This window comes from Macrobrachium rosenbergii, chromosome 23, assembly GCF_040412425.1.
Source record: "Macrobrachium rosenbergii isolate ZJJX-2024 chromosome 23, ASM4041242v1, whole genome shotgun sequence".
Classification (NCBI taxonomy): Eukaryota; Metazoa; Arthropoda; class Malacostraca; order Decapoda; family Palaemonidae; genus Macrobrachium; species Macrobrachium rosenbergii.
In genome coordinates this window covers 45419022-45444468 of record NC_089763.1, presented here as the reverse complement: position 1 = coordinate 45444468, position 25447 = coordinate 45419022, and the positions used below count along the sequence as shown (strand labels likewise).

At 41.6% G+C, this 25447-nt stretch overlaps 1 protein-coding gene across 5 annotated transcripts; it reads left to right on the top strand.

Annotated features, from left to right (window-relative positions):
• The first annotated feature begins 659 nt into the window (after positions 1–659).
• LOC136851585 (ileal sodium/bile acid cotransporter-like) lies at positions 660–25447 on the top strand. Of its 5 annotated transcripts, none has more exons than XM_067125869.1 (8): positions 660–723; positions 3697–4172; positions 13521–13703; positions 19978–20149; positions 20652–20787; positions 22209–22290; positions 22689–22909; positions 23430–25447. In XM_067125869.1, the coding sequence occupies exons 2-8, from the start codon at positions 3747–3749 to the stop codon at positions 23785–23787; spliced, it is 1578 nt and encodes a 525-aa protein (XP_066981970.1). In that variant the 5' UTR covers positions 660–723; positions 3697–3746; the 3' UTR covers positions 23788–25447. The 5 variants fall into 5 exon arrangements, with proteins under 5 accessions (XP_066981970.1, XP_066981969.1, XP_066981967.1 ...); XM_067125868.1 differs by having other exon boundaries at positions 660–742; XM_067125866.1 differs by having other exon boundaries at positions 665–844.

Below are 25447 nucleotides of genomic sequence, written 5' to 3'. Positions count from 1 at the left end.
AAAGACCAAGCGCTGGGTCCTATGAAGTCATTTAGCGCTGAAAGAGAAATCAAGAGTAAAAAATTTTTAAAGGTGTAACAATGGAAAACCTCGTAACTGCACCATGAAGCAAGTGTTAGGAGAGCGTGGGAAGTAAGATGGAGGAAAGAGAATATGAATGGAGGTACAGTAAAAGGAACGAAAGGGGTTGCAGCTAGGGGCCGAAGGGACGCTGCAAGGAACCTTAAGTAATGCCTACAGTGCACCCCGTGAGGTGCACCGACGGTACTACCCCCTACAGGGTCAGCTGCGCTTTGAAACAATTGTTATGAGTGGGTGGAAAGTAAGATGGAAGAGAACATGAAAGGAGAAAGGAGATACAGTAAAAGGAATGAAAGGGGGTTCAGCTAGGGACCGCAAGGACACTGCAAGGAACCCTAAGTAATGCCTGCAGTGCACTGCGTGAAGTGCCTACTCCCATACAGGGTTCAGCTCATGATGAGAACATTTTTTTTTCCATTAAGATAAATTACCACCTTTCAGAATCTGAATCAAATGTCCTTGGAGAAAATGACATGATGAGGAGCTGTGATAATCTAACGAACTCGTTATCTGAGATTCCGCTTTCATTTTATCTTGGTGTGCACTGTCGTCCCGGGTCGAACCTGGTCCCGATTTTTGATAACAGTGAACTGCGAGGCAGCTAACAGGGTGCACCGTCCGACAGACACCATGGCTATTTGGGCATAACATTTTATTCGGAGTATTTAAAGACACACGGCAGCTGATACATGAAAATTTTGTGTGCCACTAACTACTGTTTCAGTTGAATTGTGATCTTTTGTGGCATCTCACCAATTTTTTGGTTAATATTTCTTTGCGGACCCTTTGCAATTTTGAAGTTAAATCGATATATGTATATATATATATTTTTTCTTGTGAAACCTTTGTAATTTGTACTATCAAACTTAACTTTTCTTGTGGCATTTGCCAGTCTTTTCTGTTCATTTAGTTTTATTCAAGCTTGACGGGGGGGATTTGTAAAACTAGTGAGGACGTTCAATAGGACATTCAGTTGTCAGAAGTTTGTGGAAAAAACTGATATTCTGTGCTTCTGCAAAACGATATTTTAATTCCTTTTTCTGCGAGCTGATGACAACGGTACTAAGAAAACCCGGCCCCCTTTTTTTACGAAAATTCTGTTGGTGATTTAATTGCTGTGGATATTGCTTTGAAAATCAAGTGAATTTATGTGGACATGATTACGTCACAAGATGGTATTAGACATTAAAAAAAAAAAGTCCTGTGGAACAAAGAAAGGAAAGAATACTGTGTAACGTGCAAAGTGTAAAGCTTAACAGTTAAACAGATGTGTGTTTTCCTAAAATTTTTATGTGTTGCTCATCAATGTTGAGAATTTAAAAAAAATAATTTTCAGTCATTGTAGCCAGCTAGAGGCAACTACGTGTAGGTGCTCGCCTCGGCAAAGAATGATTTTTTGCAACATATAATGACTGTAGTTCTGAAAAGATACTTTCTGCAAAAAAAAAAAAAAAACTACAGCTGTAGTGTGATTCTCAGCTAAGTCTCAATGTTCTGGCACTGCTGCTGCTGCTGACAGGCCAACTGTTGCTGTTAATGTAACGTGAAAGATATATGACGTAGAGGCCAATCTCAATGAAAGACGGGAATTGGAATATATAAAATTTAATTTTAGACCAAAAGCCAAACGCTGGGAAAACATGAGGTTATTCAGAACTGAAAATAATGTTGAAACAATTATTAAGAGAGGGTGGAGAGTAAGAGAGAGAAAATTATGAACGGAGGTACAGCTAGGGGCCGAAGGGACGCTGCAAAGAACCTTAAGTAATGCCTACAGTGCACCGCGTGAGGTACACTGACGGCACTATCCCCCTACGGGGAATGAGAGTTGGATCAATGCTAGATGACAACAATAACTTTTTGTAATAATATTCTCCTATATTTATTTTGACCTACGACGGTAGTTAGGGTTTGTGGTAAAGAAAAAACAAAAGCCAAGGCCACCGATATTACGATTCAGCCTCAGTAACTTGATAACGGTACTTCACGTGCTATTAGCTAAACAGAGTATATCCAAGAATTCTTATCTTTCAGTCCCCAAGGTTTCATCTCGACTTTCAGTATAAAACTGGTACATATGATATATGACCAATTATTTGACTTAATCTTTCACAGTCATCTCGAAATTTAGATTTCAACTCATCTCGTGACGATAACAGCCACAGCAGTTAAAAGACACTAGAAATGATTATATATATTATGGCAGTTAAAAGGCAGCAGAAAGGATTATAAACACGTTACGCAGGACATCTGCCAAAATTAGGGTTGCCTGATTACAAGATTAGAAATCCGGGACACTTAAAATTTCTCACCATATATGTAAAATTATACCTACATACACACCCACACCAATATATTATAAAAACGTAGAGACAATTATCACATAAGTGAAAAATATTAAGCAAGAATCTGAATGGGGCATAAAGAAAACAAAAGGAAAATAATTTGGAAAATTAATAATCAATGCAAACAATACAGAAACTACACAAAAGGGAGAATAATTTGGAAAATTAATAATCAGTACAAGCAATACAGAAACTAAACTAACTTTCTTTTCATTTGGAGCATATGAGTATAAATAAAAATAAGAAATTTATATGCACGGAAATTGAACTTAAATCTTTAATTATATTTCTCATCGTTTGGTTATTTAAATTATGTTTTCATCAAGAGAATCTGAGAAAAAGAGTATAAATTACAATTATATACAAAGTTTCGATTAGGAACCGTTATAAGGTAGTAAAAATAATTTGTATTATGATGAACTAAAACATGGTCAATGCGGGACAAGGGACAAAATGATCAAATTCGGGACATTTTGGCAACCCTTGCCAAATGTCAAGTATTCTATTCTGGTGTGGAGCGTTGCTATGAAACCTGAGGACGCGTGGAAGTATTTTGTCCCAGATATAACTTGGTTCTAGCTAGGTCAGCAGTCAACCACATTAGAAAAACATAGGCGCCTATTCATCTTATGTTTTCGGTTGGCAGCTAATTAACCTTGATTTAATGCGATATTTTTTAAGCTATTATCACTTTTCGAAATATTTTTTTCTTATTCTCACAAAAATAAGGGAAAATACAAATCCTTTTCTAGATAGTTAAGAGTAATAAAAGGAGCCAAAACTAAAAAATCCCTTTCCAATTCAATGTACTGGACATAAATTTCATTAACCGAAATGAATCAGAATGAATAAGCTACAAGGATGAGAGGCAAGTTTCAACGTTTCTGATACAAAAACAGAAACAAAAAATAAAAGTTACCAGGAATTATTCTAACAGAACGTACAATTTACCAACTGGCATTTAATGGCGCTCCACAACTATACTGATATTTAACACCAACCACATCGATTATCTGTACATGTGCACGGATTCCGGAGAGCTTTTTTTTTTACCTTCAAAGACTGTGGATCCTAATATATATTCTTCTGACACGGGAAATGTTTATGGTTATTGTAAACTATTTTTGTTGGTCGTCCGTATCAGTCAGCGTCCGTTTGGGTCTCTTTTAACTTAACTAACACTTATTAGCCTGAATACTTAAGAATGCATAAATTATAACCTAAAAAAAAAAAAACACGCTCACACAGGTAATTACGTTTTAATTTACAGAAACAATTCGAAAGTGATTCCCAGAAACTGTCTCACCACTGATCAAGAGAATGGCTGGGCATTTTATGAAGATATGCGTAACACTGTCAGCACTGCTGCTATGGGTATGCCCTACCCAAGGGCTCTACCTGGAGACATACCCAAGCGGGGTCTGGAAGATTCCCGAGGACACCCTCGTCAACCTGACGGTGTCTTTGGGCTTCGACGTGAGTTCCGAAGGCCAGCGGGAGGGCACGTTACAGGATACCTCTTCGGATCTCAAGCTATCCATAAAGGTGGCTGCCAACGAGGAGTGGAAGTTGGACATCGTCAATCCGGAGGTCGAATTCACGGCCGAAGAGGTCACGATGGGTGTCAACAAAACCATCACTCTGTCGGGCTACTACTGGGGCCTTTCGAAGATGACGTTCTACCTCACGCGCAATGACCTCGACCCCCAGTTCCAAAACGGAACTGTTCTGCGCGACGACTTGCAGGTGAGTGGATGAATTCATGCAAGTTTACGTAATAATTGTAGACTTTGACGTGGATGGAGAGATTTTATTGGAATGGAACGGAATATGAAATTTAGGTCAAGGGTCAAGCACTGGGACCTATGAGGTCATTCAGCGCTGGAAGGGAAATTGAGAGTAAAAAAGTTTGGAAGGTGCAACAGGAGGAAAACCTCGCAGCGGCGCTATGAAATAACTGTTAGGAGAAGGTGGAAAGTAAGATGAAAGAATGATAATATGAACCGAAGTACATTACAAGAAATGAAAGGGGTTGCAGTTAGGGACCAAAGGGATGGCGTAAGAACCTTAAGTAACGCCTACAGTGCACTGACGGCACTAACCCCCTACGGGGAAGAGCTTATTGGTCACAATCAACTATTAACTTCTCTATTTCTTATACTATGTTTGAATATGGTTCCCACTATAAGCCTTGAAATTCAAAATCAAACGAATGAGGAAATTCTCCTTCTCAACTGGGATTCGACCCACGCTAGTTTGAAGATTCAGCTCCACATATGAAAGATTATTATCATGCCTTTTCTTCCTTTGAATTTATATTCAACAGTTATAGAAGTTTCGGTTATTTTCGGAAGCTCGTACCTGCTTTTCTAAGGCTTCAACTGCCCAGCTGAGAGTATGCTTTTTATCATCACTCTTTGTAATGAAAATACAGGCAGAGGTAATTGAATACCCTCAGCAACATTAGTATAGAAACTATACCTATAGTAACTAAACAAAAAGGACCTTATTTTTGTGTAAACGCTACTTCCTACACCTCAGAAATAATTTCTCCTGCTCTATAACTCGCAATGTGGATATGCATAATTATTTTTTGTTACGCAGACGATCAACATGTAATGAACTCCACTTTTACATATCACAAAATCTTAAGTCAGAAAAATGCAGAGGAACAAAATGTGCTTTATTCAAGTAAGTTGCAATGGCAGCAGTACTTAAACACTGCCGTCACTTACGACAGAATGGGCAAAATAATATTTCAGAACGCAGGCATGTGGCAAGTGAAACAGGAAATAAAAGCGTAGCTCAGGTTCTAAGCCTAGTCATGCCGTGCTTGTCCAACAAGGAAAAAAAATATATGAAAAGACAAAAGCATATTTAAAAAAACAGTTTCGAACAATCGATATTCCTGACATATATATAACTTTCACCTGATTTAGCGAAACATAGGCGCTAAATACAGGTTGAATACACATTTCACCAGTGGCTCATATAGCCTGTAAAATAAGTTCCACTTCATCTTTATTCAATGGTAATCTGTGTACGGCATTTTAAACAGGCGTCATCTCGTGTTATCTTCCACTAAGCTTCTGATAATGATAGCATTATCTGAATGAGATACAGGAACTTCCTTACGCTGGTAATAATAACCACAGTCCGCTGGCCTACAGCGTGGGTAATCATTGGGGGAGGGGGGGATCGGTGATGTCACCACGAGGCTATCAGGCTGTAAAAAAAACAGCTTCACGGTTTAAGAACCTTCAAATTATACAGTAGTATTTTTGGGAGGTGTCAACCAAAATACTGCATAGATTCACTGCTACTATCACTTCTCTTCAAACTTCACTGATCTGGGTATTACTGTAAAGTCACCAATTCGGCGCCAGGATAGTGTTTCGGCGGCGCCATTAAGTCTCCGCTGAGCTTGTTTTCTTTGGTGACTTCCCGTTTTCTTCAAGCTCAATTAGTCACGCCTAAAACGTGCCAGGTCACGCATTTTAATCATTTTTACTTTATGGTATTTATACGAATGTCACACATTGTGTATCACATGTTTCTTCATTCACAGGCATCAAGACTGTATCTATATTGTGTCTCTGTATGTTTCAGTATTGTAATTTGCACTCGTTCACTGCATATTATTGTTTATTGTTTCGACCTCAGGTCACAGTCAATTCCATTGTCTCTCACGGCCCGGCGTCAGTCGGCCGCAATATAAGCCGCCTGGATCTGTAATAAATCAGCAGTAACCTTTACCTGCTCGTTTCTTTGACACCTTACAGTGGTGACCCCGAGTATCCCGGAGCCATTAGCGGACTCACACGGCGACTCAGTCTTGGCTTCAGGATTTCTCAAAAACGCTCTTAGCGGCCTAAACACGGCGCTGTAACCAGCGTTTGAGCGTGCTGACTCTCGTCGGCGTACCCCACCAGCGTCACTAGCGGAACCACGGCGCACGAAAGTGCGTACTGACGCGAGTATCCTACTCCAGTAAGGGGTCAAAGGAGCGAGCATGGACGCGGATATCCCCTCCTTCATGCAGTTAAACGCGGACCCCGCGGACTCCGAGGTTTACCTACCTCCCGCAGCCGCGCCGCGCCCCCGCATCGAGGCCCTCCCGCAACTCCACACCAGCGCCCGAACACACGACGGCCGGGCAACACAATCGCGGGCCGCCCTCACCTAAAGCTGCCGCCGTTTCGCAGGGCAACCCATCGAGGTGGCTGCGCAGGGTGGAGAGCCACTTCAGAATCGCGGACCTCACGGACGAAATCCTACAGGCCGACACAGTGCTCAACGCCCTTCCGAGGACGTGTACAACAAACTCATCTCGCTGGTACCAAACACTCACCCTCACATACAGCACCACAAAAAAGTTCCTCCTCGAAGCTTGCTCCCTGCCCATCGCCAGCGGGCCGCCGTGCTATCGACCTTGCCAATAATCCACGCCACGACCTCAATCCAAGAGACGCAGGGCATGGTCGTAGATCTCCTGTCAACACCAGTCTCGGGTGGCACGAACAAGCGGCAGGAGATAAGCTTCGTACGGGAAATTTTCCTTCGCCAACTCCTCCCGGAAGTACGCAACCAGATCGCTCACCCCTACACCATGCCTGTCGAGGACCTCATAGAGGCGGCACAACACCTCACAGACTCCGTCAAGGCTTCACAGCGGCTAAAACCGGCCACTCAGCCGGTCAGCTCCGTCCAGCCTGAAGAGGACGTAGAGCAGCCCGTCAACGCCATCGCCAACAGACGTCCACCGAACCACAGTAGACGGTGGTCCCCGGGCTTCTGTCGCTATCACAAGTGGTTCGGAAAGGACGCCCGAAACTGCCTGCCGCCCTGCTCGTTCAACCGTTCAAAAAACGGGGGTGGCGGCGGCCAGCAGGACAGGCCGCCATGGCAGCCGAAGAACCCAGGGCCTCAAAAACAGTAGGTTTTTCGTCCGCGACACCGTCTCCGGCAGGATGATGCTGGTCGACACAGGAGCCTTCAAGTCGGTCTTCCCAGCATCCAGAGAGGACCGCAACCAGACACCAGACCCGGCCGCCTTCCTGACGGCCGCCAACGGAACCCCCATCCTCTCCTACGGCACCAGGCTCCTGTCGATCTCCATCCTTGGCCAGAGTTACTCCTGGGACTTCATCGTCGCGGACGTAGGAACCCCACTCCTGGGGCCGATTTTCTGGCGCACTTCGGCCTGCTAGTCGACGTGGGGCGCAAGCGCCTCCTCGATACCGACTCCTGCCGGTCTCTCCCGTTAACGGCGGGACCCAGACCCACCATCAGCGCCGTCGCCCCCACCAGTACGCACACCTTCTGTCGGAGTTCCCTGAGGTGTTTAAGCCCGAGCCGCTAAGTCCCGGGGCCCCAGCCAAGCACGGCATATACCACCATATAGTGACTAAAGGGCCCCGACACATGCGAAGTTCCGCAGGCTTCCCCCTCAGCGCCTTCAGGAGGCGAAAAAGCATTCGCGGAGATGGAACGGATGGGCATCTGCAGGAAAGCCTCCAGTCCATGGGCCTCCCCTCCACATGGTGCAGAAACCGGACGGCTCCTGGAGACCCTGCGGCGACTACAGACGGCTCAACATTGCAACGGAGCCCGACCACTACCCTCTGCCCAATGTGCAAGACCTCACGGCCTCCTTTCACGGGGCCAAAATATTCACTAAATTGGACCTTCTTAAATCTTATTTTCAGGTACCTGTTGCGCCAGAGGACATACCAAAGACAGCCATCATCACGCCCTTCGGGTCCTATGTGTTCGCCTTCTCCACCTTCGGGCTGAGGAACGCCGGGGCCACCTTCCAGCGGCTCATGGACAGCATCCTGGGGACCTAAAATTCTGCGTCTGCTACGTCGACAACATTCTCATATTTTCCAGGTCTCAGCGAACACCAGAGGCACATCAAAGCAGTCCTCCAGCGCCTCCAAGAAAACGGCCTCGTCGTCCGTTTTGACAAGTGTACATTCGGCGTCCAGAAAGCAGAGTTCCTGGGTCACGAGGTATCTCCGACAGGCGTCCGCCCTCTTACATCGAAAGTGGCAGCCGTAGCAAAGTTCCCGACACCCACCTCCATCAAGGCCGTCCAGGAGTTCCTTGGGATGGTAAACTTCTACAGGCGCTTCATCCCGGGATCGCACACCACGGCCCCTGACGGAAGTCCTAAAAGGTCAACTGAAGTCCCTGTCTTGGGGACCCAGCCAGCAGCAGGCCTTTTCCCTGACGAAGGCCGCCCTCACCAAGGCAACCGCCTTGGCACACCAGGATCCCAAGGCTCCCCTCCAGCTGACGACAGACGCCAGTAACGTTGCCTGCGGTGCTGTTCTGGAGCAAATCATCAACGGCGCCCCCCAGCCCATCGCCTTCTTCAGCAAGAAGTTCAATCCCGCAGAGTCCCGAGCACAGCACCTTCGACAGGGAACTCTGCGCGATGTACCGCGCAGTTCGGCACTTCAAGTTCCTCCTGGAGGGACGCCCTTCACAATCTTCACAGACCACCAGCCACTGGTTCACGCTTTCACGAAGCAAGGGGACGCATGGTCTTCCAGACAGCAGCGCCACCTCTCAGCCATAGCCGAATTTACCTGTTCCGTCAGGTACCTCCCGGCAAGAAAAATCCCGTAGCAGACGCCCTCTCCAGAGTCGAGTTGAACGCAGTGCAGCTTGGTGTAGATTACCAGGACCTTGCCAGAGAACAGGCCGCTGACCCAGAAACCCCAGCATACCGCACCGCCATCACATCCCTCAAGTGGCGGACGTGACCCCGCCCCGGAGGCCCCAGCCTGCTCTGTGACATCAGCACAGGCCAGCCCCGCCCTTTGGTTCCAGCCTCACGCCGCCGCCAGGTATTTGACATCATCCACGGCCTCTCACACCCCTCCGGCAGGACCACGGCCAAACTGCTTTCAAAAAAGTTCGTCTGGCACGGGGTGCAAAAGGACGCCACAGCCTGGGCAAAACAGTGCCTGCAGTGCCAGACCAGTAAAGTGGGTCGTCACACGCAGTCGGGGTAGGCGAGTTCCCACAGCCAGGGCGCCGCTTGGCCACATCCACATCGACGTCGTCGGGCCCTTCCCCATCAGGCGGATCCAGATACCTCCTCACGGTTGTAGACCGTTCAACGAGGTGGCCCGGCCACGCCCATGCAAGAAGCCACCGCCAGCGCGTGCGCCGAGGCCCTGCTCTCCAGTTGGGTTAGCCGGCCGGCGCCCCGGACCCATCACAACCCGACAGGGCCCCGCTTTCCTCTCCGAGCTGTGGTCTGCCCTGGCTCAACTGCTGGGAACCACGCACCACACCACCACAGCGTACAAACCCAGCGGCCAACGGCCTGGTTGAACGGTTCCACAGGTCCTTAAAGTCATCCCTCATGGCCCGCTGCACCGCCGAGGACTGGAAACATCAGCTGCCGTGGGTCCTCCTCGGGTTGAGGACCGCCCCCAGAGCCGACGGCACCCCATCCGCAGCTGAACAAACCTATGGGGAACCCCTCGTGGTGCCGGGAGAGCTCGTGACGGATGATCGCCACTCCCCATCTCTGCAGAGGCTCCGCGGCGTGGCGGCAGTTCGCGCCTGCAGGCGCTCATACATCGACAGAGCAACCACCTTTGTGCCGCCACAGCTGTCATCCGCCACCCACGTCTTCGTCAGAGTCGACGCCGTCCGTCCACCACTAACTAAGCCCTACAGGGGACCCTTCCGCGTGCTGGAACGGAACAGCAAGGCGTTCCGGTTGGCACTTCCAGGCAGGAACGACTGGGTTTCCATAGACCGGCTAAAGCCCGCCTTCCTGTCGGAGAGTCCCGGCAGCATCGCAGCACCCCTTCCGCCCAAACGCACTCCAGCACGCCCTCACCACCGCAGGCGCGCCGCCCCAGGAAGGGACCGCCCAAACAGCAGCCTCACAGGCGGGAGGCCCCTCAGTTATCTCAAGGAGCCGCGGCACCCTTCAGCGCCCCACCAGGTACAGGGATTAATCAGACGCGTCCCTCGTCTTGGGGAGTATTTGTAAAGTCACCACCGGCGCCAGGATAGTGTTTCGGCGGCGCCATTAATTAAGTCTCCGCTGAGCTTGTTTTCTTTGGTGACTTCCCGTTTTCTTCAAGCTCAATTAGTCACGCCTAAAACGTGCCAGGTCACGCATTTTAATCATTTTTACTTTATGGTATTTATACGAATGTCACACATTGTGTATCACATGTTTCTTCATTCACAGGCATCAAGACTGTATCTATATTGTGTCTCTGTATGTTTCGTATTGTAATTCGTACTCGTTCACTGCATATTATTGTTTATTGTTTCGACCTCAGGTCACAGTCAATTCCATTGTCTCTCACGGCCCGGCGTCAGTCGGCCGCAATATAAGCCGCCTGGATCTGTAATAAATCAGCAGTAACCTTTACCTGCTCGTTTCTTTGACACCTTACATTACTAGCCGAATTGAACACAACACTCAGCACATAATGCCAGCTAAAATACCAAACGAAAACTATCGGTTCTTCCATGGAAAGTTCTGAACTGTGGCCGGAACTTACCCCTGCAATATACATATTCTACACTCTTATACTGTTGAAGATTTAATATAGTGTTGTCCTAGACAAACAGCTTTCAATTTAGCATGATTCTTAAATGGTGCTGATTCATCGAGTATGAGTATTACAACACATGGTATTTACTGTACATTCTTCATTCATATAGATAACAAGTATGTAAGTAATCAACATCACACACATGGCGGTACGTTCAGATAAATTGTCTCTTAAAAAGCAAGCTACTCCCGATTAAAAAAAAATTACACGTTTCCCTTATCACATACTTTTCGTTTAATTTTTTCCAAATCCATTGGAGACTGCGACATGCAACCAAATACCCTTTAGTAGCCCAGACCAGAAGAAACAAAATAGAAAGCCAGGAAGAAGGAAGAGATCACAAAACGTCAGAGAGATGGCCACGATCATTAATCAAGCTTGTCTTACAGGAATAAATAAAAAGGTGTGGTTGGGGTTGGTTTAGTTTAAGCTAACCTTATGCCAGCATGAACCCTAGCCTAATGGCAGCCCATAATTGTTGTAAGTTGACACACGGAATAAGAGACCTAGTATGGGCATCAGGATTCTTTCTAACCGACAGAGACGAGAGGAGCAAATTAGTTTCATGGTGGTTACAAAAGTAAGTCTAGTTGGTTCCGAATATTTTCGCAATGGAAGAAGTTGAAACAATAGAACGGTAGTCGTAAGGTTTAAAGTGGCCACTGCTGGCTTCCAAGAGGGAGGATAATTATAAGATTTATGGATATAAGTTAAAAGGACGAAAGTGCACGGGAGCGGTGAAGCAAAAATAGAGAAAAAATTAGCCTAGGCTAATAACATATCCCCTTACCTAACCTACTTCCGTTGTTGCTAACCTAACCTGCCATGAGAGCGGAGAACCTTGTCTCGAAAAACCAAATGAGTAAAATCAGTAAAATTTTACTCTACTTTTACCATTATCGCATTTTGGACTTGAAAATATCAAATGCCAAGATTTTAATGTGTTGTAAACGTTTCCGACATTCGTTTTGTTAGCAAATGACCTAACCAACCACACCTAACCTAACCTGACCTATGATACCAGGTCCTTACCCTAGTGCATGATATTTTTGCGCGAATATTCCAAAAACTTACCTTAAACTGAGTGAGAGTTATCAGTGGGATTAATGTCCCTGTATTTCACTTGGTTTGTTTTGCCTCACCCAAAAACTGCACTTTCCCATTCTGGTCCCCCTGAATTTTAGGATATAAGGGTGGGATCCAGTATCTCCAAAAGTACTCATTTACTAATGAAACGAAAGTCCAGATGTAGAAAAAACCAGTTGAAAAGGTAAAAACAGGAGCGGAGCTAATATATAGGATTACCGTCAAAAGTACTCATTCAATCATAGGAAAATAAGATTTCCAAATTCAAAATGTGATAAAACAGGAAAATGATATGATCATGTCCAAAAGGCAACAAAACACTGGAAAGTGGCCTATTAGGCTAAAATGCTATAAAACCTAATACGATATTTTCAAGACCAAATTGCAATAGTGGTTTAATGCACAATTATACCACCAAATGCATACACTTCTGACATATAGTCTCTGACACTGGCTGCAAGTAGGTCTTACCTTCATCCAAAACCGTTCATTCCTATTCTGCTGGCTGGATATCAGACATAGGCCTAGTCATTTGCGGATACCCATCCTTTTCACATGGCAAAGACGTATTTCGCGAACTAAAACAATAACAATTTCCGTTGGCAAATCAAACACCATACATTTTCGGTTTCTGGTCTCGTGGAAGGGATGAAAAAGGGAACGAAAAAGGACTTTCAAAGACGAACATTAGCTAGTGTTCCACTGATGCCAACAATACTAACCAAAATTCAAACATTGCCTCTCAGAGAACATGAATATAAACAATAGAGAAATTACAAGCGCTTCGTTTACTTCTGCGCTGAGGCTATATTAATCAAAATTGGGGAGAAGGGCTTATGACGCGACTAAATTCGAGATTTTTTATGCATTGTAGAGAAATAAATGTCGTTCAGAACCTCAGGAACCTATCGTTCCCTTATAACTGGATGTTAGTGTTGATGCACTGTATATGAAAGAGTTTCAGGCTGGTAGTAATCAGAGATGTCTATATCTGGCCTTGCTTAAGAGCAAAATGGAGTGCATGCTTTCACTTTAATGATCTTCATTCTAATGATTTATCTGAACACAGGGTTTTTTTTACAAAATAATGTTCAAGCCAGGATTCACAATCTTTATTTTAAACGCATTTGTTAACTGGATAAAAGTACCCATTTCCAGAATTGGAAAAAATGTTGTTCCTATAAGATGTGACAAGATGCTTAATAATGTTAACGTTTCGTTTGCTTTCCAATTTGAGTACGCATCAGGGTCCTCACAATTGAGGTCTCTGGGCACGAGGCCCCAGGCTAAGATAGCAGGCTTAGGTTGCATTAGGTTAGGTTGTGTTAGGTTTAGAAAGGTCATATAGAGATCATCAACAATTCGCGATCCCCGAAATGAACTCATTCATGATTTTCTTTTATCTTAGATCGTGGTTGACCGTAAGCTTCTGATGCTGGACCACGTATTCATCGGCTTTGGCCTCATATTCATGCTCTTCAACAACACCATGATGGGATCTCAGCTGGACCTCCACCTCATCTACAGCGTTCTTCGGAAACCGTTAGGACCCCTGTGTGGCTTCATCTCGCAGTTCACTCTCATGCCCCTGGTAAGGAAGATGGCAAGAGCTGACAGTGGTATGTATTTAGGCTCTTTGTTACAGCAGCATTGGAGTTAATTTGGTAACCAAGAAAATGAAGGAAATATATTGTTTCGGCAACTTGTTTCCATCGTGACCTGTTAACACCATAATTTGTTGGTTCCAATTTTTTCACCAACCTTATAATTTACATGAACATTACTGCCAGGCCACGGCTGCTACTACTGTTGCTGTTGCTACTACTACTACTACTACTACTACTACTACTACTAATACTACTGTTGCTATTGTAACTACTACTACTACTTTACTACTACTACTACTACTATTGGTTATCTATATATATAAAAATGGATGTATGTATGCATGTGGATGTTCCACATACACTTTGAAACGCAATGAGCAATTTCAACCAAACTTGGTATACATATGACTTACTATCTCGAAAAGAACACTGTGGGGGTAAGACATCACTAGCATCAAAGTGTGTGGAGGCGGAAGGGCTTTCCTGAAACTGGGCTGGTTCTGCCAATGAAACGGGACTGGTTATGCCAGTAGACTTAGCAACTTTACGAATTTATCATACCTAATTTCGGTATACATATGACTTACCATCTGGAAAAGAACACTTTGGGGGTAAGACATCAATGGCACCAAAAAGAGGTGGGGGTTGGGAAGGGGGAGACAGAGAGAGAATGAGAAGGAGAGGAAGTGAGAGAGAGTAGAGTGGGTGTTAGGGAGTAGAAAGAGGGAAAGAGACAGGGAGGGTTGGAGAGAGTGAGAGAAAAAAAGAGGGAAAGGAAGTGAGAGAGAGAGTGGAAGGGGTTTTAGGGAGAAGAAAGAGGGAAAGAGACAGGGATGGTTGGAGAGAGAGAGAAAGAGTGAGAGGGAAAGGAAGTGAGGGAGTGAGAGGGAGAGGAAATTAAGTATATCTTAGTTTAACCAGACCACTGAGCTGATTAACAGCTCTCCTAGGGCTGGCCCGAAGGATTAGATTTATTTAACGTGGCTAAGAACCAACTGGTTACCTAGCAACAGGACCTACAGCTTATTGTGGAATCCGAACCACATTATGACAAGAAATGAATTTCTGTCACCAGAAATAAATTCCTCTAATTCTTCATTAGCCGGTCGGAGAGTCGAACGCTGGGCAAACAGCGTGCTAGAGGGAGAGGAAGTGAGGGAGAGAGTAGAGGGGGTGTTATGGAGACGAAAGAAGGAAAGAGTCAGGGAGGGTTGGAGGGAGAGAGAGAAAGAAAGAGTGAGAGAGAGAGTAGAGGGGATGATGGGGAGGAGGAGGAAGGAAAACGTGAGGGAGAGAGAGAGTAAAGGGGGTGTTAGGGAGAAGAAAGAGGGAAAAAGTGAGGGAGAAAGAGAGAGAGTTTATCAGTTGTCATTCAGAGTTTTCCCGGGCAGCGCCGGTTGTCAGCTAGTATGTTATAAACATCATGATTTCCGAAGTTTTGGGCGTTATTCAGTACTTAATCTTTTGTAAGGTTCGAAGAGGAAAACTAGTTAAAAGTTTCGTTGAGTCAGGAAAAATATAGATGTGGTATTTCTATTGTATTCGTCTTCACCGAAGTATGATTCGTGAATAATTGAAGTAAACTGAACTAAGAACTAAATGCTGTATCAAGAACAACACTCACTGTCAAATAAGGAATGTTTACCAGCTTAATAGACTCATACATTCGCTGCTGATTAGAGGATCATATTTGACATGGAGAATAAGAATTGAAGGAAAAATGTTCAGGAAAGATGTTTTAGGTTATCAGATTCCATATACGACAGAACAATTGGATCATATAACTAGAGAAATAGGTCATGTATTTTGAAAGTCTCTTATTTTTACGATTATGTTTTAAATAGTCTTCAAGCTGCTCTGCAGATTTCAGTCTTACTCAGAGAAAAAATCCATCGTTCGAAATTCACCCAGTCACGATCATATATTGGACTCATAATCGGTTACACAAATAAAAAAAGACCTTTTTTATCAATATCACAAAACAAAAGAAATAATAATGATAATAACTATAGATAGCAACGAAAAAAGCATGAAAGCAGCTGTAACTATGATCAAAACAATAAGAATGCGCTGAGATCAGCAAAGATTAGTTGTTTTTTCAAGCACTCCCAGCCCACAGGCAATACCAAGGTCTCTAGAGCTTGGGTAATATGGCGCATTGAAATCGAAGAGACTCATTATGCCATTGACCCCAGTATCATCATTTATTATCATTGCTTATGATGCAGCGAGATAAGAAACCTATTTCAGTTTTATGAGCAAGTTTCCTCCTGAATAAAGTTTAAGCTGATTCGTGTATTTTTTTACATTAGTTCATTGCTCAGATATTATTATTATTATTATTATTATTATTATTATTATTATTATTATTATTATTATTATTATTATTATTATTATTGGTGAGGAAATCCGCAATGATGTCAGTGTACATATTTTACACATATAAATAATATTTTACATATATAAATAATAAGGTTTGTATAATTTTTATCACATATTTAATCTGATATCACCATTTTAGTGACTCATGTAATTATAAGTTTTATATAAATTATTATTATTATTATTATCATTATTATTATTATTATTATTATTATTATTCAGCTAAAAAGCGATTAATTTGCCTGTATGGAGAGAGAGAGAGAGAGAGAGAGAGAGAGAGAGAGAGAGAGAGAGAGAGAGAGAGAGAGAGAGAGAGAGAAGAAACTATTAGATGTTTATCAAGGGAAGATGGTATGCAAGAAAGAATTCCAAAGCTTGACTGTGTATTAAAGCCTCCATTTCCCAGATGGCTTGATATGGTATTTGTTTCTTTTCCTCTATCTCTGGACTCCCGAATTCTCTTCCTTCTCGTGTTTTCCCAAGTTAGGTAACGCTCTGTTTTTTTCTATTTTCTTTTCTTTCTTCCCCTCCGATTCTTTTCCTTTTTTCTCTTTTCACTTCTCCGTTCTTTTCCTTTGTCCGTCTCTCTTGTTATCCATTCTCTATTCTTTTCTATTTTCCCTCCCCAGTAGCTATTTTTCAGGTTATTTTTAGTTTTCTGTAAAGGAAAACTATTGTGCCGGCTTTGTCTGTCCGTCCGGATTTTTTTTCTGTCCGCACTTTTTCTGTCCGCCCTCAGATCTCAAAAACTACTGAGGCTAGAGGGCTGTAAATTGGTATGTTGATCATTCACCCTTCAATCATCAAACATACCAAATTGCAACCCTCTAACCTGAGTGTTTTTTTATTTTATTCAAGGATAAAGTTAGCCATAATCGTGCTTCTTGCAACGTTATAGGATAAGCCGCCACCACCAGGCCGTGGTTAAAATTTCACGGGCCGCGGCTCATACAGCATTATACCGAGACCACCGAAAGATAGATTATACGCTGTAGCGGCTGTACAGAAAACTCGATTGCACCGAAGAAACTCAGGCGCATTTTTTACTTGTGTTTTTAGTGTCAAGTATTTCAACTTCACTGACACATTCATCCGTTAGTTGCTGAATCACGGATGAAACTTCTGAGGGAAAACTCTCTCAGCTTCATAGCAGCTTCGTAAAGCTGAATAATCTAATAATAGACTTACGTTAATAATTCCCGTAGGTGGGGTAGTGCCGTCAGTGCACCTCATGCGGTGTACTGTAGGCATTACTTAGGGTTCTTTGCAGAGTCCCCTCGGCCGCTAGCTGCAAGCCCTTTCATTCCTTTTATTGTACCTCCGTTCATATTCTCTTTCTTCCAACTTACTTTCCACCCTCTCCTAACAATTGTTTCAAAGTGCAACTGCGAGGTTTTCCCCCCGTTGTACCCTTCGAACCTTTCTACTCTCAGTTTCCCATTCAGGGCTGAATGACCACATAGATCTCAGCGTTTGGCCTTTGGCCAAAATTTTATATTCCTTCCTCTCCTACGCTGAATTATATTCCATCACTGACATATAGAAAGATTCAGGAAAACAGAGGAAACCATAGAATGTGCTGGTCACATTCATCAATTCTACGCAGTGTGATGCCCACAACTTCTCGATTCCCTAATATTCATCACGTGTCATTTCGTGGACAGTACAAATGCTTTTAATAACGACTGATAAGCCGGTTATAGACTCTAGACAGATAACGCTCTGTTTTAAAAGCGTCTAAAAATAATTACAATCGAATTCGAAGATAAGCTAATCTAAACCACGTACTCGAGATCGCAAATGTCTTATCCTGTGCAGACACAAACGGTAATCTCGTAGTGCCGATGGGGGGAGGGGTGTCGTTTTAGGTCGAAGTGTTGGAGATAGTGTCTCGGTAATCTGCTTTTCTCAGATCGCTTTTAATTTTGCAAGGTTTTCCTTGTTTTCATGGTACGATGTCGTTCATTTCCACTGTGAAAATGAAAATTTCAGTATCTTTTTATATGTAAGCGAAACTTAGTTATTTTAGTTTTCTGTAAAAGAAGACTGTTGAGATCACTATTTGTCTGACCGTCCGCACTTTTTCTGTCCGCCCTCAGATCTTAACGACTACTAAGGCTAGAGGTCTGAAAATTAGTATGTAGATCATCCACCCTCCAATCATCAAACATACCAAATTGCAGCCCTCTAGCCTCAATAGTTTTTATTTTATCTAAGGTTAAATTTAGCCATGATCGTGCATCTCGCACCGCTATAGGTGCCAACAACCCAGGCCACCACCAGGCCGTGCTGAAAGTTTCATGGGCCTCGGCTGAGACTTTCATGGACCGTGGCTGAGAGTTTCATACAGCATTATGCGCTGTACAGAAAACTGAATTGCGCCGAAGAATCTTCGGCGCATTTTTACTTGTTTCTTGTTTTAATTGTGCGAAATGTAATATAATTAAATATAATAACTAAACAAAAAAACATACAACACTTCAGTGTCATTTGTTGAGTAAAATGTGAAACCAGATAACTAAATGACTAAGATCACTAACAGGCACAACATTTGGACAACAAAAGAAACGCTCATCACAGTATACAAACAATACATCCGCTCCATAATAAACTACGCCAGCCCAGCCTGGCACCCTGCCATATCCAACACACAACTAAAACAACTACAAATAATACAAAACACAGCTCTGAGAATCATCTGGCAGTACACAATCCACACCATAACCATCAGGCAACACTTAGAGCTGGCATCGGTCGTTGAATACACCACACAGACACTATACAGATATCATTATACCACCACCCACAAACAGCACACAAAACAAAAGCACATCCATTTCACCAGACAAGCACTTAATAATAATTGCACCCCCACCCAAATAAGCAGTACAGAAACACATTCAAGATTGAGAGAGTACACCTGACTCGACTTCGCTGTGGTCATCAAATATCATCACTAGACAAACAAACATTCATTTCCCTTTGCCAAGTTATATTCCTTTCCTTAGACAACAACACAACATCCACACTACCACACAGTTTTATCCAGTAAGGTGTCCTTCTTCATCAATATGAGGAACCACAACAACAACAACTAAACATATTATTGTTGAGTAAAATGTGAATTAACTATGACTTCTAGGATATCTTGTTTTTTACCTGTCGTTCAGTAAATACGCCCATAATTGAATCGATGTCATTGACGCAAATATCATCACTAACCATTCTTTCCTTTGCTTATATTCCTTTCCTTTTATTTATTCATCAATATCTAACTTTCGTATGAATTACAATCTGCCTTGTTTTTTACCTGGCAGTAAATATCCATAGCCGATGTCATTGAAGCTAATTGTGATTGGCGGAAATCGTGCTGTTAACCGCCCACCAGGGGTTACAGTTAAATGCATTGGCCAATCAGAAGCAAGACTGGATCTTCAGTTAAATTGATTGCGGATATTTACTGTCAGATAAATTTTATAATTATTATTATTATTATTATTATTATTATTATTATTATTATTATTATTATTATTATTATTATTCTGAAGATAAACCCTGTTCATATGGAACACGCTGCAGGGGCCATTGACTTGAAATTCAAGCTTCCAGAGAATATGGTGTTCATTTGAAAGAAGTTACAGAAGATAATGGGAGGTACAGAAAGAAGAGATCAGTTATTAGAAAAGAAAAATAAATGAACAAATCAATAAATAAACAGACAGAAATATAAATAGAGTATTAATACACAAGGTGAATTTTGTAGGGTAGTAATGCATTGCATCTTCCCTCGGACGTTTGAGGTTCTAATTACACCACGTCCTCAGGGAGACTGTAGATAAATAAAAAGACTTGTAGCTCGTGTTCTTCTCCCTACAGTTGACTTTCTTCTTCGGGAAGCTCTTCTTCGACAGCCCTTTGGATCGTCTGGGTCTTTTCACCCTGGGATGTTGCCCCGGGGGAGTCATGTCGAATTTCTGGACGCTGATGTTTGATGGAGACATCAACCTGTCGATCACCATGACAGCTGTCTCTACCATCGCTGCTATGGGTAATGCTCGCAGAATCTTTCCCCTGAGAGAGAGAGAGAGAGAGAGAGAGAGAGAGAGAGAGAGAGAGAGAGAGAGAGAGAGAGATTATTCTTACAGCCTGCGGAATTATAAATTTACGTCTTTTTATTGTTACGATCTTCATTTGTTTTCGTCTCAAGTCCACATTTCCTAGGCAGTATCTTTGCTTCTTGTTGCATTATCATTAATTCTTGTACTTCACAGAAGGAAAAGCAAATACGAGATTTGGTTACAATTACATTTATATTTCCTCTTTACTGAAATCTCTCTCTCTCTCTCTCTCTCTCTTAGAGTCAGCATCTAGTGCAAAAAAGTAAGACTGAATTGTCAACATCAGTATTTTCATGAACAATATCGAATTATGGAGACAGAGCGCCACAATAAAAGGCTTTCTCCCTTAAATTTATATCCCTCTGATATAGAATTGTGTCATGGGTATGGGCACCGGGCACCATTACCAAAAGTCCTTCTTTCTATCGACAGGCATGATGCCCCTGTGGATGTTCACCTTGGGAAGGAGCCTCCTGGAGGACAACGACAACCTGCAGATTCCCTTCGCGAACCTGGTCTTCTCCCTCATCGGACTGACCATCCCCGTTGGCTTTGGAATACTTTTGAAGTAATCAGGTTCAGCCCAAAGTCCTTCGAATATACTCTGTGTCTGAAGGACCTTGGTTCAACTTAGCCGTCTTCTTCACTCGTGTCGTTATGCGTTGAGAATACACATATACTATATACATATGTATATATATAATATAGACAGATAGATATAGACACATAGATAGATATACATATAGATATATAGTAACGTACGCTCAGGTTATGTTAAGAATATATATATATATATATATATATATATATATATATATATATATATATATATAATATATATATAATATACTACATATATATATACATAGATGAGAGAGAGAGAGAGAGAGAGAGAGAGAGAGAGAGAGAGAGAGAGAGAGAGAGAGAGTAACATGTACTGAGACTGTGCTGAAAATACTCACAGATTTAGAAATATTCACTGAGAAAGTATATATATATATATATATATATATATATATATATATATATATATATATATATATATATATATATATATACTATATATATATATATATATATATAATATATATATGTATATAATATATATATATATATATATATATATATATATATATATATATATATATTATATATATATATATATATATATATATTTATATATATATATATATATATATATATATATATATATATATATACATACTGTGTATATATATTTATAAGAACTGGCACACATTAGCGTAAAAATACAAATTGAGAATATACTTTTATGTAGAAATGGACATTGAGATAACACAAAGGAATAGATATTGAAAATGGGTGGCTGCACATATATATGTGCTAAGAATATGCATAGATATACAAATGCGCGTTTAGAATACAAATAGACATAATACAGCGTGAAAATACATATTGCCAGGGAAATGTGCGCTTCAAATACGGATTGGCGCGGAAACATGATCTGAAACTAGACACGAACGTGGATGACATAAGGTTTGAAATGCGCAAAGTGAAAGAGAGCGTTTGGAGACAAAAGAAATGAGCAAGAAGTTGTTTCAAAGTTAAGATCATAAAGTCCAGATTTAATACATCGCATTGGATGATCGAGCTCAACTCTTGTATTTTGAATTCTCATGAAAAATTTTTTCCAGTATTCTTCCGCTGGATATCCATAAACAAATTAGTTTTAAGTGTTCTGATCTAGACTTTTCAATCATTATTATTATTATTATATAATAACCCCTGGTCTCGTCCGGTAATCTGCTTCTTAGATAAGAAATGCAAATTGGAGTAATGTAACGTCAAAGAAGTTGAACAGCAAAGTTAGAGGAGGCCAGGGAACGGATGGTAAATCAAGCAGCAAAGAATTTTCAACATCACCGGGATGTTTTTCCAGACTGGCACAATTTCGTCGTTGTCGATTCACAAATCGATTTATTGATCCATTTTTCTTTTTTTTCCTTCCAGGCACAAGAAACCTCACTGGGCTCTCAAGGCGCAGAAGATAATCAAACCTTTCACTTTAATTGTGATTCTCTTCTTTATGATTGTAAGCTAAAGCTTGCTCTTTTATCCGTTTTCTATATAACTGTTCTTAAATTCTCTACTGATTTTTGCGCTGTTCAGCTTTCTAAAATACTGAGGTTCTATCTAGCAAAAAAATTACTTTCAAAAATATATTTAACATATTAAATGGAAATATTTAACTTTATGCAAGTTTGTGTATATATACTGCATGTAAAATGTGCCTGCATTTCTAAGAATATGCACACTTAGAATATATATATATATATATATATATATATATATATATATATATATATATATATATATATATATATATATATATATATATACATATATTTTACCAAAAAGCAAACGAGTATATGTAAAACCTGAACATTTCAAATTTCAAAAGTGTGACGCGGTGTCCTATCCTCTTTTCAGATTGGCACCTACAACTCTTACAAGGTCTTCTTACTGATGACAGGGCCAATGGTAGCCGCGGGATTTCTCGTGTCTCTTGGGGGGTACTCTCTTGGTGCCTTATTTGCCAAAATCTTCTGTCTTGCTAGGGACAAGATCATAGCAATCAGCATAGAGACAGCAATGCAGAACCCTGGGGTCGCCTTCATGTTGCTTAAGCTATCTTTGCCTAGCCCGAACAGGTGAGTGGAATTGATTAAAAACTGCGATTGTAACCGTGCACCATTGCTTGAGCCATTAGATTTCACAGATTACCTGTAATTGTCCTGACGTCTAATGCTCAGTAACAGATTTGAAAGGCTGATATTATAATGAAACAAGCAAAAAACAGCGATTTTGAAGTCATTGTTCTAAAAAAAAAAAAAAAAAAGGCGGCAGAATAAAACCACCTCCAGAAATATGAAGACGAATATTTGTGCTACACGGAACACACAAGACCCAAAGAAGATGATCACTTTACAAATTCCTTAGTAAATATACAAATTTTGCAAGCATTGTGCCAGCATGCTGTGAAAAATGTTCTGAGTATTCTTGGCAAGCTATAAATGCTGCATTACTGATTTTTTTATGAAAGATTTATTTGTCTGTCTAAAGTTCTAAACCATTCAAGGTTAAGGTCCCTTTGTACAGAACTGAAAACCAATAAGTCACCATTCTCAAACGTAGACATATCTTAATCAGTTGCTCTGTTTTTCTTCTCAGTGACTTGGCTGCTTTACCCATCATGGCCGCCATGATGCTGACGGGCCCACCTGTCATGCTCCTCTACGGCATCTGCGCACTTTCAAAACGTTTCTGCGGCTGTTGCCTGACAGGAAAGGAAGAAGACGCAACTGAAAGTGGACAAGCAGGCTCCAAGGAAGCAGATGCATTTCTTCAGGACGTCGAGGCGAATGGGATAAGCAAAGAAAACCGAGAACTTCCTCCGAAAATCATAGAAAATGGATCTGCCACAGAGAAGAACGAGAATGATGAATTATACGAATTTGGAAAGATGAACAGCACTATTGTGCTCGAAGGCTTCACCAAGAGTTCATTGAAGAAGAAAATGTCTGCGTGAGAGTTGGCGATAATGGATGGTTTTCAATTGAATTTCCATTAATCTTTAGATGCACACAAGAGCATTTAGTCTAACATAGAGGATTAACAATGCTCATTTATTCTGAATGTTAGATATTCACGTCGTGTACTTTTACACAGCTAATGCGTATACTTTCGGAGGCCTTAAATCAAGTTATGTGTAGTCACAGGGATTAGAGGTGGGGTTCTTCCCTTATTCCTATTGAATTTGCTTCATTCTCCCTCTTGATTTGCTCTCTTCCAATTTTGCGTTCTTTTTCACTCCGTGCAATATCGTAATATCAACGGCCTGCTGCGTCCAAGCCGTCAACATTTTCTTCTCTCCATACGAAACTTCCGTAATATCCCGATATTCTTCTTCGTGAAGCTTTATTTTCAAATCGAGAAAATCCTTCAGCTATGGTTTCATTGTCTTGCCTTTATTCATGTCTGTATAGCAATGCAGATCTTACTAGACGGTTGTATATTCATACTCTCGGATTCAGTTTCAGTCTATTTGACTTCCAGGTTTGATTCAGCCCAGCTATTGTTTAATTTGCCCTTTCTTTCACCAAATATCAACTCTGGAGAACCTGTATTGGATATCCTTTCTACTTCAGCGATACTTCATCCCGCTGTGCATTCTCTGTATTCATTATTACTGTTTTCCCCAGAATCATCTAAAGTCCCATTTCTCTAGGCATATGATGAATCCTATTAAAGAAACGTTTATACATCTTGTGATGTTTAGCTGATTAAAACAGCACCATCTACATATGGTAAGTTCACATCCAACCGTTTATTATAAAATCCATGAGCAGGGCAAACAGCAAAGGTGTCATGACATTTCCCTGTAGCACCCCGCTATTTTTGTGCTGCTAATACATTAACTTTGCATCTGAACTAAATCTTATGATACTGTGAAGAAGCTGAAACTCTTGACATCGCAATGAAATGACATTTATAGTTTTTTTTTTATCATATGATTAAATCACAACAACAGGATATTTGATAAGCTTGAATCAGCATTACCTAAGTATCTGGTTATTAGTCTCTTATCTGTTTATTATTTTCGTCTATTCAGCTTTCTTACTCTTGAGTGATAGCAAACTGCTTTTTATAGCTCTTAACACATCTATCGTTCTTATCCAAACTCTCTATAAAAGGGAAGGACAAAATTTCCATGAAAATTGAAATAAATTGCCTTAATCCATCAATAATAATTATCCGACCAATTTAAGTTCCAAAGAAAGTTAGCAACACAGAACATCATTGCTTCAAAGAGACCTTGATATCCTTTGGCCCAGGGCAGTAAATGAAATTGCAGGCCAGCGGTTTAAGTAGAAGAGAAATGAGAAAATCCTGAAACGTTCTTGAAGTGTGTATTCAAAGTACTGTCAATATTCTCCCATGGCGGAGTCCGCTATATCATAAATGCTTGATTATCCATTCTATTCTCCCTAAACAGGAGACCAGTTTTGTCGAAAGGAATTTTTCTTTCTTTTACAATGGGTAAAAATATGTTGCAATCATTTGAAGTCTGAAATGGCCTAACAGATCAACGAACAGAACAATGCTTGTCTTTCCTATGTGTATAGTTGTTTTAAGACCTTTAGGAATTTGTGATATTTTAGTAGAAAATAAAATAAAAGTAAAAACCA

Bases quoted from the DNA above. Each gene is read 5' to 3' on its own strand.
- LOC136851585 (XM_067125869.1), top strand. From the start codon at position 3,747: ATGGCTGGGCATTTTATGAAGATATGCGTAACACTGTCAGCACTGCTG. The intron at 4,173-13,520 runs GTGAGTGGATGA...CTTTTATCTTAG, and splicing joins TTCTGCGCGACGACTTGCAG to ATCGTGGTTGACCGTAAGCT. The intron at 13,704-19,977 runs GTAAGGAAGATG...TTCTCCCTACAG, and splicing joins AGTTCACTCTCATGCCCCTG to TTGACTTTCTTCTTCGGGAA.